General features: G+C 33.4%; 1 protein-coding gene across 1 annotated transcript; it reads left to right on the top strand.

Moving 5' to 3' along the window:
• The first annotated feature begins 9243 nt into the window (after positions 1-9243).
• On the top strand, positions 9244-11337 carry LOC123706776 (cuticle protein 63-like). Its single transcript, XM_045656206.1, has 4 exons — positions 9244-9262; positions 10318-10413; positions 10605-10751; positions 11158-11337. Exons 1-4 carry the CDS (start codon positions 9251-9253, stop codon positions 11335-11337), a joined length of 435 nt encoding a protein of 144 aa, XP_045512162.1. The 5' UTR covers positions 9244-9250.
• The last annotated feature ends 2851 nt before the right edge of the window (positions 11338-14188 follow it).

The raw sequence follows: 14188 nt of genomic DNA, 5'->3' as shown, positions 1-14188 counted from the left end.
TCCATGAACTAGATTTTTACTATTTACTTTCATCGATTATTATAAATTATTAATTCGTTCTATCAACTCGCTTACTTTGTGTTAAATTACTAACCTTAAAGAACCTTTTTGGAATATCCGAGAAACAGATACTCCGAATTCCTCGCCTCTCAAGTTGGAGAAGATGGTATCTGTGCCCATAACATGCTCAATAACTGAGTCCTAGGTCACATTTTTGGCATAAACATTATTCCAATAGACTCGACTTTGTTTAGCAGTATTCCACGAAAGACTAGGTGCCAAAAATTGTTTAGTAGTAACAGTTTATTTTTCTTTTAAACGTTAATTTGTAGTTTCTTTAATGTTTATTTTCAGTTATCAATTTTATCTATTAATGGTAATTGACTTATATTTTGTTTATCTATGTAATCTATTTCGGCGTTGTTTGTTGTCTTAGTAATTGTTTTATAATATCTAAGATCACTTATAAATAAATAAACATTTTACGACACCTAATTATAATATTAAAATGAGATTCTTTAGTAAAATAAGATACTTAACAGTTTATATAGCGCCAATAAAATTATCATTACGAGTTCTTAAGGCTCCAAAATAGGTATAACGTAACCAAGTGCATATATCAATTCATCTTCCTATAGTGCAATCTCCTTTCGAATGATGGCGATCGCCACAGCCTCCTTTAATTTTGGATTTTGGATGGTGCTTTGACCAAACCATTGTTGAAATAATTAAAATGTAATTTCATGACGGTTGATGAAAAACATCACAGGCTAAATTTCGAGCTACAGCTTTTCGAAGAATCTTTGGCCCTGTTTGTGACGACGGTGTTTTGGGTATTCGCTACAATGAAAAACTTTATACCATCCTTGACAACGCCAACATTGTCCAATTCATAAAATGCAACAGGCTCAAGTGACTGGGACAGTGCACCGAATGGCGGATGACAGAACCCCAAGGTCCTTTCACGACCCGGTGGCAAGAGAAAAACCCGGTATACCGAGGCTGCGTTGGTGGGATGGACTTGTCAAAGAACTCGAAACAATAGGGATTCGAAGGACGCGGCAAGCCCTGGTTTGATTGCGATGGCGAAGTGTACTTGAGGAGGCTAAGGCCTACAAGGGATTATGATTAGGTTAAATATATCAATACATAAACAGTTTGCTGTTAATCCAAATAAGCATTTACTATATTTGTTAACTAGGCCATATATTTTTCTGCACTTCCTTTATTACCATTTAACATTGACAAGAAATGTTGAACAAAAAATGCGTGCTTGTAGACATGGAATAAATTAAAGACTAACACAGACTGTCTTTACTAGCCATTATATGATATCTAACAATTTCGTATCCGTTACTAAGTTAATTATGTAGGGCTTGTGTTATTTTCATTTAAACTTACGAATATAAATTGCATTCTGACAACGCATAAAATAACTAAATCGAAGAAAATACGAAGAAATTGGTACAACTTTTAATATTATATAATTGTTATTTAAAATATTTTGTATCAATCCTTGAGTAATCGTATAATATTGGAACCAAACTGAAGACTCTGGCGCTTCCAATCTATGGCAATGTAATACGGTGATAATGTACGGGAAAATGATTTTTTTTCTTAGTAGAATGAAAGTTTTATAATAAACCTGATAGAGACGAACTATCTCCCTCTCTCTCTCTCTCCTTCCTTGTCCTTGTTTTATGTATTTCGTGTTTATGATTTTTGTGATGCCTTTTTTTAATATATATTTCATATATGAAATCCATTCAAAGGACTATGTTGCAAAATAAAACGAAATTATAATTACATACATAGCTATATTTATACGAATTCGAACAAAAAGTCGTCCAGTTGAAAGTGGAGCATATTTTTGCGTAATTCAAAGGCTCAACGAAGCCTAGATCTTAATCTAAATTCTACCAAACCAATTCGAGATTTAAGTGAAAAATTTCCAGTTTCCACACAGCAATTAAGATGTACTTAAAACTGAACTTAATCCAAAAACTTATAATTAAAAAAAAAATGTATCCAAGATAAAACTTATTGTAGGAAAAATAAGTTTTTTTATATATACAAGAGCAAATGCTCATCCCAGAAATTTACTAATGCATAGGTATTGTGTGTGTGTGTGTGTGGAAACGTGTAGTTATAAAAATATTTTATTATAAAAAATCCCTAAAGATAATAGAAAAAACACTTTTAAAACAAAATATTGAGCTTAATTTAGAATTGATAAGTTTTTAAAATTTGGTTTTAAAAGGCTCGAAAATCTATAATACCATACGTCTAATTTCACACAAATTGAAGTCCATAAACAAGAATTCTTTATTCAAATTATTCACAGATTATGTTATTATCTCGCAGAAATTCATATTAATAAGCAATTACTACACGTCGTTAAAATACCAAATCATTGCGAAGTTTTTTTTACTTACCATAAATGTACATATTAATAACGGTCGCATTCATTAGGTTAATGACGCATGAATGAAATGATAGTATTGAGATTAGCTATATTTAGAATTCTAGGTAATATCTTAGTGCAAACGAGATATCATATACAGTTGTCAAATGAATAAAATATACTCTCATATTGTAAAATAAATTTCATTAGGAAATTTCTCTTTTGTAGCGGAAATGCTGCCAGCATTCAAGGTTTGGTACCTCTGCCAACACGACAAAACTTTTTAAATTTGATTTAATTTTCTTTTTATTAATATATAATAATAATTAAGACAAAAAGAGAGATAGATGTGGCGCCAGCGTACAATAATCGTAACGGGACAATGACTCATACTTTAGCCTGCATGCAGCCGGCGTTCACTGACAAAATAGCCTGAAAATAAAAATAAACCATACAAAAAATTAAGTTTAATAAAAACTAAAACGCCGTAATGTCTACCGAAATCGTTTAGAAAAAACATAAATACCAACTTAACCGCTAATAGCAAATAATCTATGGAATTTTGCAATAAAATTATAGTTTGACATAGAATTTTATTGCGTATGTAATGCGAAAATTATCCAACAAAAAAATATGCAATACACCATCGCGTTTTACTTATTAATGTGTAGGTGTTATAATTATAAAATTGCAATTAAAAGTATTCACATTGTTCAGTGCGTTACGAAGTTTAACTATGACATAATTTTTGTTGCGCCGAAATCCAATTTAATTCAAAGTTAAGCAATGTCTGTGCAAATGTGGACCCGGAAAACTCTCCTGGATATTTTTGATTATTGGAGTCTCTGAGAAAAAGAGAAGTTCATGTGAGATAAACATAACATACCATCGCAGCTTTAGAATTAGAAAAAGTGCGGAAATAGCATTTCCTGTGATATGAAAAAGGCAATGAATAATTAAGCGATAACAAATCGGATGCCTGTCGATTTAAGAAAGCCAAAGTATTCAATCCGGTTATAATATACTATAATAAGTGATGGAGGCCTGATGATCTGTAACAGGAATAGGCACTTTTATCTTTAGCAGGCATCAGTCTTACACAAACAAGCATTTCCCTCAATAGAAGAAAGAAAATTATTTATTTATTATTATAAATAACTGTAATTTGTTTATGTATGAAGTTTTTGTGAGAATATTAAATAAAGATTATTATTAATATGTCTTGTTTATAAATATCAAGTATATAGGAGAAATACTAAAAGCTTTTATGATTTTCTTAGCCGTAAGATTACTTGAAGATTCACATATCTTTTTCACACGCAATTAACACTTACCATGGTTGTAATAACGAGTCATATATGTTTAATTGAACAGCTATGAAATACACTTTATATTGAAACCATTCGTAGCAATTACGACTCGTAGTATCGTCTCTGATCGATATAGAAACTAAACTTTCGACAAAAAGGACGACATGAGCCAGGCGCGTAGATTTAGAATTCATAATATTTTTATTAACACTCGTAACGCGTATTACATAAATATTTTGTTTTGGTTTGTGGGCCACACTTAGACAGCTCGTAGGCCTACATCTCAACAGTTAATCATCATAAATACTAATGCAGGTCCTAATCGGTCAACTAGTATGTACGTGTCATGTATACAGATGAAAATACTAGCTAAAACATTTCGAAATCTAGAAACAGCTTGGCTGACTTATATGAAAGTGTTGCACAAGGATCAAAACTATTTCACTGTATACGTTATATATAATATGTTTTTAACCTGTTGTATTAACAGTTTTGACATACGGTATGATACTATAACTTGTTTTCTATGTTACATTATATCCACGACAATAATATACATTACCACATACTTTTCTTAGCCGGTAAGAGCGTCGCTGTCATTGATATTAGTATTGCCAGTAAATAAAATTAACCATTATAAGGGGTACCAATAATAATTTTAAGTCTTGAAGGCTAACTTAATAATTTATTGAAATATCTTAATAAAACAATGTAGTAGTAGCTAGTACCTGGTTTCCGTTCGTTAGATCCGTTCTAAGTTTGAACAAATGTGACACAAACTTAGGAACAATAATATGATAGGTTTTTTTACCTGTACTATAAAATAAAATCTTATAAGCAATCAGAACTATTTGATAATTAAAACTTAGCCGTTGTAATTATAATGCAAGAAATAAAGAACAAAACATAAAAGACATAATAAACCTGGTGTAGTGAATATAACTGTGCAAGTGCGGTATCTCGGACACACGAACATATGTAAAAACATTATAGAACACTAAGACCTTGGTTTAAGGTGTTTACTAGTATTGTAAAAAATTAAGTCAACATAATGACTCAGTAGCCAGAATTATTATTTAGGCTAGATTCGTATAAAGTAGCGCTGTCTTTAGTGAATCTAATTGTCGAAAAAAAAGGTAAATACAGCCATCTACATTTTTAAATGGACCTTCTTTGTGACATAGACATTGCGTCTCTATGCTTACTATGGTGAATTCTGAATACTTGCTTGTATTGATCACTCATACTTCGTTTCATCACAATCGTATTTGATCCGCATCACCTTAATGGCGGGAAATTTTCCATGGTACGCTTTACAAGGCAATTTTATTTTGCGAACTAGCGAGCTGTGGAATCGACTCCCGGTGTATGGAAGACCCTGGGACATACGACCTCCAATTGTTTGAAAAGAAAGCATCCTTCCTCTGAGGCTGTTCAAGATGACCTTTTTGGGCTGTAGACTAGTTTGCCCCCCCCTGTCTTATAAAGAAAAAAACTTCATTCAAACATGAAATTCTAGTAAAAGATAACATTTTTTTGTAAACTTGGGTACCATTTATCGTAACTCATACTTTCTATCTTATTTAAAACAAATAAACGACCATCTTTTAAAGATTGTATTCAAACAGACACCTGTGATTGAACAGGATAGGGACAAATAGAATCCCGTTACTATTTTACATGTACCGGTCGTGTGAACAGGATACCTGAGAAGTACAGATACGAATTAGATAAACGCTATTCTTGAATATGAGCATAGTAATTCTAAGAGGCTTGTAGGGCTCCACTACTTAGAGTTGTATGGTAAATTCTCACCCACACATACTTAGTTATGTTGTGCAGCTTGCTTAAACGTAAAATCAATAAATCTTTTTATAAATTTGACGATTATTGAAATGATCCTAATCCTTGGGATTGATTTGCTCCAGTTCAAACAATTTGTATGACTTAAAAGTTGGCGATAAAAAACAGTGCCGAAAAGTTTCTTGCCAGTTCTTTTTGCCCGTTCCACGACTTTAATGAACTGGTAGTAAATGTAAATTTAAAATCACTTTAACATCTTTTATGTTGACGTTGTTGAGTTTTAGTTTGACTTTAATACATTAACAGCAGTGTTGGCCCAGTGGCTTCAGCATGCGACTCTTATGCCTGAGGTCGTAGATTCGATCCTCGGCTGAACACCAATGAACTTTCTTTCTATGTGCGTATTTAACATTCGCTCGAACGTTCGGTGTAGGAAAACCTGAGGACACTGGGTTGCCTTAGACCCAAAAAGTCGATGGCCTGCGTCAGGCACAGACGGCTGCCCTATGCTGATCATCTACTTGCCTATTGCATTAACATAGGATCATAACAGATACAGAAACCTGAGGCCCAGGCCTAAAACGGTAACGCGCCATTGTTATTTTTAATTTATTTTAATATATATACTATACTCACCTATTACAAATTACCTAGAAAAATCTAAGTCTTGTATCGTGCATCCCGGACATACAACGACCAATAGTTACTCGTTTAAGCTCTTGCAATATGCTTAAAACAAGTTAAGAATATCCATAGCGCTAAAGCTCCTACATCATGAGCACATGTCTCACATACACAATCTCACGTACATATACCCTCACACTCGCAGCATCACACAGAAAAGCCGAATTCTATGTTTATTGATATTTTCCTATTAGAACCTTTATATATGTTAGAACCTTTTTTTATAAATTATGTAATCCAGCTTTGGCTGTTTCGTTTAATTGTATATAATTTTTGTAAGCTATGGAATGAGGATAACATTATATAAATAGCGGGGAAAAACTGGATAAATGTTGCTCAAGGCAAAGAGAATTGGAAAAATATACAGGAGGCTTTTACCCATAAAGGGCCCATACAAAAACTAGACCATTACAAAGAAAAAGATATCTAACAATTTTTTTTTGGAACTTATACTAACACGACTACTACTAATATTAAGGAATCTAAACTTTTGTTGTTGTTGAATTGTTGAATTGTTGTTGTTGAATTGTTGTTGTTGAATTGTTGAATTGTTGTATGGATTAATATTAATAATAGGATAATGAAATAAATAAGTTTTAATAATTAAGAACTTAAATACACATCAAACAGCAATTACAAACGTGGAATTCTAAGTCGGATTTTGAGTAAAATTCTGTGTCGAGACATGACCTGTCTCTTAGTCTATTTCAAAACGTTTTTACATATAGGAGACATACATAACGCTTTACTTAAAGCACTGGTGAATTTCCTAGTAAATAGAAGCAATTCCGGCTCTCAATAACATGCCAATTGAAAGGTGCCACCGAAAAATATATATAGGCACTATAAAGTCATGAAAACACACATGAAAGCTCTAAATTTTATTTGTAAAGCTCAAATATTAATTAATAGTTGCGTTACTACAATCTGGCTTGCTTTCAATCCTTGTGATGTAATTATTGCATCATAAATTCACTCGAGCGTGGTTGAAAAAAGCTTAGCTATTCGCAATCAAAATAAATAAAACATTCTATACAGTCTAGTAGTAAACTCGACGGCAATTTTCATTCATAACATTACATAAGTTCTTGCAAAATTCTTCATATTTATGGATTATGAAAACCGTTTCAAACTTTTTGATTTATAGGTATGAGTTTACGGTCATTTTTAGTTTAATATACGCCATAAATACATTTGGCAAATGAAACGGAGATCTGAGGATCTGCTCGCGGCAAAGAACAGTAATCTTAACGAATGACATATCAAATCCTTGTAGATACCAAAATACGGAGAAAAATCGCTTGCTTCGAGAAACAAAGTCGTAAAAGCAAAATTATTTTTTTCAGGAAAAAAAAGGTAATGCTATAAGTACTAGTTAGTACTTATAGCATGTACACAAGTACATTATATGCTTATAGCATATAATGTACTTACATTACATTTACAATTATGTACGTATATCAAATGAAAAAATAACTAAATGTATATTATCATTTTGATTGAACTAATATGACTGAAGAGCAATTGCGTTTACGACTGTATCATTGTTAAAATATAATTACGGACGACACAGTAACCGCACACACCGCGGCACACTTTGACGAATGTTTAGACCTACTCTATTACCACTATTTTTGAAATATCATGACCTTAGTGAAACAGAGATCTGTTTTCACCACTCTTTATCAGTTTTGTTCTGTCGCATTAACTTTTATGATTATTTGACAGAATTACAATCTACTTTTTTCATATTTATGGTTGTTGCGATATATTTCAGGAAAGTAAAGTTAGGTAAGTACAATTAAATTTCACCACTTATTCTTTCTTAAGCAATTAACTGCGATAAATGTTTTCATTATAAATTCACCATATTAAAGAAATTGTTATGTGAGGTAACGAAACATCATTACGTATGTTTTTTTGCTAATTCCCTCCACTAGTGATTGATTAATTTCGCAACTTTAGATACGAGTCTCATCGACTGGTCTTCTTTTAAATAGTCTACCTTTAGCATATCAAGGGAAAACTTTAAGAGCTATTGGTATGTTTATCCAATTCGCTTTATTTTGTTTTTACTAGCATCAGTATTTTTGTGTCAACATCAAAAAATCTATTCCTAACTACATTATTTTTAGTTTATCATATGCGAACAATCATTTTTATGCTAACAACGGGTATTTTAGATTTGTCCTTGTTATTGTCCTTAATGATTTGAAGAAGGCGTAGGTGACCCAATAATATTAGACAACTTGTTCCTGAAAGCTCACAAGCATAATAAGCTGTATTAATCAGCTTTTAAATAAAAAATCATTTGATCTACAAATGTAAGTTTTACTTTTAGAAATTTTCTACTTAAATACTATATTGTAAGTATGAGGATAAATTTCGTTTTCAAATAGAGGGCATGTCTCTATACTAAATGGGAATATTGTATGGTGAACAACTTACCTGGAAAGGCTGTTATTAAATGACTAATACACTTCTTACCATTAATTTTATTGCTTTAATAATTTTAATGAACTAACAGTTTACAGCAGCATTATTTTTGGTGAAACTTCTTTAATGGATGTGCAGTGCAGGCCTAGTGATTTAAATGTGCGCCCGTCGACCTATAAATCCTGGGTTCGAATCACGACTGTAACATTATATTTTACACAAAACGACGGGTTTCGGTACGGTTAATATAAAATCATGATCGTACCACCGTACTATATATAACTCTATAGTTAATAATAATTTATTATCAGGTATGTTAACATAATTTCACATTTTAAGAGCTTTTCAGCAATCAGAATCTTCATTCAAAACATTTGCAAAAAACAATTTCCATCAATTCTTAAACTGTCGCGATTATATATGTATATCCTTAAGTTTACCTTATAAAATATTGATACATTTAAATCACAGTTACTCGTATATGGAGTGAACAACGCCCTTGCGGACATAGCTCATATGCACTTTATCTTATACCTACATACGAAATAGTTAAACGTATAAAAGGCGCGTTAGTCTAATATTGAGCATACAGCATTCTTACGCCGATTCAACCATGCGTGCATTCGTAAGTCATTTTATATTTATAAATCGTACGCGTTTATATGTTATAGACAAATAGATTTGTCGTTCGGTCGTTCAGACTCCGGCAATAACAGTTCCTGTCTTAGACCCATAATTGATGGGTAGATACAGAAGAAGATCAACTTCTGTGGGATAATAGCCAAACGACCAGGAGAGTCACTAAGGAGGCTTACCGACGTCCCTGGAAACCTTCAATGTCTGGTGGCTTACGGATGTGTTGCCGGCCTTTAAAACCTTATGAAAGAGTCATACAAAAAAATGGAATAAAATGACGTGGCAATTTAGGGGCAGATTGCAACTATTACATTGTTCGTTCTCCTTGACAAGATCCTTTGGAACCACCCAACCAAAATCACTGTTGGTTCCTTCCATTGGAAATCTCTGCTTAAGAGCATTGAATTAATCCAATGGTTATAAGCTCAATAGCTTATTCGACAATTTTTAACCATTTTTCAGCACCTATTCCGTCAAAAATAGTTTTATTATGGATAATTTTGCACATAAAATAAATAGACATTAAGAATCTGTATATACAATACGACGAATGATATTTTAAATGTAATACGAAATCAGTAGCAATAAATTCGGGCAAATTTGCGTACACACTGTGATAATATATGCATTGGTCCAAGTCATGCACTAGATGTGTCAAACGAAACAGAAGGGAAAATCGGAAATTTGGAGGAGGCTTTCTCCCGGACAAAGGTCGCTTCTTAGAGTAGTAAATTTTTTATTTATTTTTGTTTAATGTATGTGAATAAGATGTGTGTATGTGTATGTGAATGTGGAGGAATAAAGGCTAAAAAAATAATTTAAATATACACATGTTGAGGTTGTAATATTAGTTGTCTACATATAGGAAACACGGTAAAATATTTATTTTAAAATGCTTACTAACTATGTAATGGTGGGTGCGTTCATGACCATTGTCAAAAATTAATACGCCTTTGACATTGATATTTTGACGTTAAGTCTCGACTCTTCTAATCCTCAGATGCCTTGTCTTGTTGGCCGTCGTTAATTTTTTTTTTGTTTCAGATTTTCTTTGCCCTCGTCGCGTTGGCTTCGGCCAAACCAACTCCAGGTTTCCTCTCAGGATATGGAGGCTATGAAGGATTAGGCGGATATGGAGCTGTAAGTATATTAGAAAATCTTTTGAAAAAAATCAATACGGGTAGTATAGGAGTGGTTTCACAACTTTAATTCCCATTCGTATGAAGTGTTTCGTCTGAGAAGGCTTCGATGCCGGACATTAGTCATAATCTCCAAAATTTCTATTTAGATATATGTTCTATATTATAAAATCAGTTTTATAAAATTCACAGCTGAGCCTCGGTCACGAGTCAGCCCTCACTTTTGCCCAACCAGCAATTTCGGTTGCGCACGCGCCCGTCATCCAGGCCGCACCAATCGTCCACGCTCCCGTTGCTGTTGCCCATGCACCAGCCAGTAGCTACTCCTCCTTCCAGAGGGTAAGTCAATAGAAAACATAAGATAATAGCTATTTTAAACCTGACATAAATAACATTACTGTTTTATGAGCAAAAAGTTTTTTTCTTCACCAAAAGCATGAGGACCTCAATGTTATCCTCAATCTAAAGTTGTAAAATGGATCTACTCTTTCGGCATCTAACACACACTTTTCATCTATTAAATACCCAATAGTGTTAAAATTCTTTTATTAACACAGTTCTTCCTAGAATTATGAGATTTACATGTCAATGATTAAGTCAAATGATTCGCATCTTCAGCGTTTTGGAGTTTAGTTGGAGAGCCAATTACCCTCAGTAAAATTTATTGCTTTAGATGATCCTATGATGATAATAGACTCTTCATACAAAATGATCTCCTACTGATTCTAGTTTACTTTTCCTTCAGGTGATCCACCCATCAACTCACGCCGTTGTCCAGGCCGCTCCAGTAGTTCACGCTGCGCCAGTCGCTATTGCCCAGCCTGTGATCCATGCCGCCCCAGCTTTGGCCCCAGCGGTCATTTCCCATGCCCCATTGGCCACCTACGCGTCGTCCTACGGCCATGGTTGGGGTCATGGTTGGTGAAGGGTTAGAAGTAATTTTAAATAATTATAAATGCGTTGAGATCATGCCCGTTTGGCGGGTGAATAAATATTTATATTCAATTATTTTTGAGTTTTATTTGTCATTTTAATATAGTAGTCCTGGGGGTTTTGAATAGGTATCTTGACTTAGACTCGAGTGCCTTTTTCTTGAGGGATTTCAAGGCGACGCACTCACTACATTCATGTTCGCAGTGGTGGTTGTAATCAACCTTTTCGATTATTAGTATAATAATAGACACTGTTATTTATAAAAAAAAACATGTGTGCAATTCACACGTGTTAGAAGTGAAACCTTCAAAAACAATGTTTTTATTATTAATAATATGTAAATTGGACGTTTTTCAATGTCTAAAAGTAGGATAAAACTTTTAATTAAAAAAATAACACACCACGCTATCTTACTAAAACGCTGTAATACGCAGCCGCATACAGTGTACAGTAAGCTCACGTAGTTTTCACATGCACTACACACGTTAAATGCTCAAATACAAGCACGTATTAAACAGTGTGCAATATACATACACACTGACATCTGCTCTCTCGCTCTGGCTCACAAATTACAGGCGACTATGCTTAGAAGACGGGAGTGGGGACGCTACGAAGTATGGCACAAAGAGGAGAGACCGATAATATACAAATTGTATGTATATTTCTGTCTCATTCTTTCCCCTGGCTTCATCCTACACATTTTTGTATTTGTGTCTCTTACCTGTCGTTTTTTCGTTGCATCCGGTTTGAAATCACAACGATTCTAAAGAAGTTTCACTTCAAAAAATATTGAAGGAAAATTATATTTTAAAATCTTTTTTTATTGTTGGGAAATCAATTTTAAGACCTCCACGCCGGAGTAAGTGACGCGGCGAGTGTGGGGGTCGGTCCTTGAGGTGCAATCAATTGCATTCATCCATTCAACTCAAATCCGACAGCCCCAACTGCTCGCTATGGACGGAAAACCTAACCTAACTTAAAAAATAATCCAAACTTTTTTTTTATTTTTTGCGTTTTTTAAAACTAAATATTAGCCAAGTTGATGAACTACAAAAACAATCGTCGTACTGATAAACTTTTATTATAAATTGGTTATCAAAAGACAGAAGAGAAAAGAACATTACAACAAGATACAACAAGAGAAAGAACAGGATTAATTCAGTACATTATAAACTGCCCATCCCCTTAATAAAAAAAGGTATTACAACAAATCTCCTAATAATTATGCAATTTTCAGACAAAAAATAAAACTATTCGGCACTTAAAAGAGTATAACTTATACATCAGTACAGCCTCACTTCATAAAACCTACAAATCATCAAAAATATCACCTTATGCATAAATGAATATATTATTTGACATTTCCTATTGTTAGATCGATATCACAGCACATCACTACTCATCGCGTGTTCTACTATACCCTACTGTCCTTTGACCTGGGTCTATAATGTGACCATGGTTTAATATTAATATGGATTTTCTACTAAGTATTTTAAAAACTGACGATTAATGTTAAGCTTACAAAAGAGCAGTTTTAAGCGTGCTTTTACTATTACTGTTCCAAAATACACACATTTTCCATGGTTTGGAGACTATTTTGAATTTAGAACTAATCCAATATAATATTAGGTCTTTACAAATTAAATTGGCGTCTTGTCCAACTGACTTAATCTCAAATATCTCCTCTTTGGTTAGAATTTCCAAATTCAATTTTGGTGCATTTGTTTTTCGAAAACTGTTTCGTAACATAATTTGTTTATTGAAGGGATTATAAATCGAATCATTATTTGTGATGAAAAGGGGATCCTGTACGATAATCGTAATGGCTGAACCCAGCCAAACCACCGAAATTGTACCCCAAGCGGAAATTGACTCTGAAAAAGGTACGTGTCAGTGTTTGGAGGACAAGTGCCGGGGTAGTTCACTATGACTTTCTAAAATCTCGCCAGAGGATTATGGCAGATGTCTTTTGTCAGCAACTGCACACCAAGCTGGAAAAGCTAGCGGCTAAATAACCAAGGCTCGTTAATCGCTCTAGGTCACTGCTGCTTCACGACAACGCTACACCACACACTGCCCAACAGACTGCTACTAAATTAGACAAGCTTGAATTAGAATGTATAAGGCATTCACCGTACTCCCCGGACCTTGCTCCAACAGATTACCATTTTTTCGAAATTTCGATAACTTCTTGCAAGGTAAAATGCATATTTAATTAAATATATTCTATTTAAAAATATATACTTTGTGGTCCTTGTATACAAAACACCAATATCACATGACAGGACCGGACACGAAAATATTGTTGTAAAACCTGTTCGATCATAATTCCTTGTATGGTGGAAGACGGAATATTTATTATTATTTTAATTAAAACTACTTAACAATACAAATAAAAACAACATAAATTATAAGGTTCTACGCGATCTTATCGATAACCAGCGATCGCTTCAGGCAACTCTAGTAAGGGAAGAAATTTTAAAAATATGACGAGTAAATGCAAAAAGAGCATAACAAAACCTTAAAAAAATATAGAATCACCAACCTTAATCTAAATTAATACAAAAAATGCTATACATGCATGCAATGATGCAATACAAAAGAATAATAAATACAAGAATTACAAAAGTCACGATTGAGGATATAGTTAAGAAGTGTTTATGTAGAAGACTTATAAAGAGAGTTAGAGTGGTAGCCAATGGTATGGAGTTGGGGATCGTATTCAACTTCATAACAACTTTATGGCTGAGGTATATAATATCTAAGACCTAACAGTTATCGTTGTGTCAGAATAAATAAATAGAAATGAAATACATGAGTATGGCTCACACATAATGCGTGGC

This window comes from Pieris brassicae, chromosome 1 (assembly GCF_905147105.1).
Source record: "Pieris brassicae chromosome 1, ilPieBrab1.1, whole genome shotgun sequence".
In the NCBI taxonomy this organism is placed as follows: Eukaryota; Metazoa; Arthropoda; class Insecta; order Lepidoptera; family Pieridae; genus Pieris; species Pieris brassicae.
The sequence above is the reverse complement of the archived record's forward strand: the minus strand, read 5'-3'. Positions and strand labels throughout refer to the sequence as shown.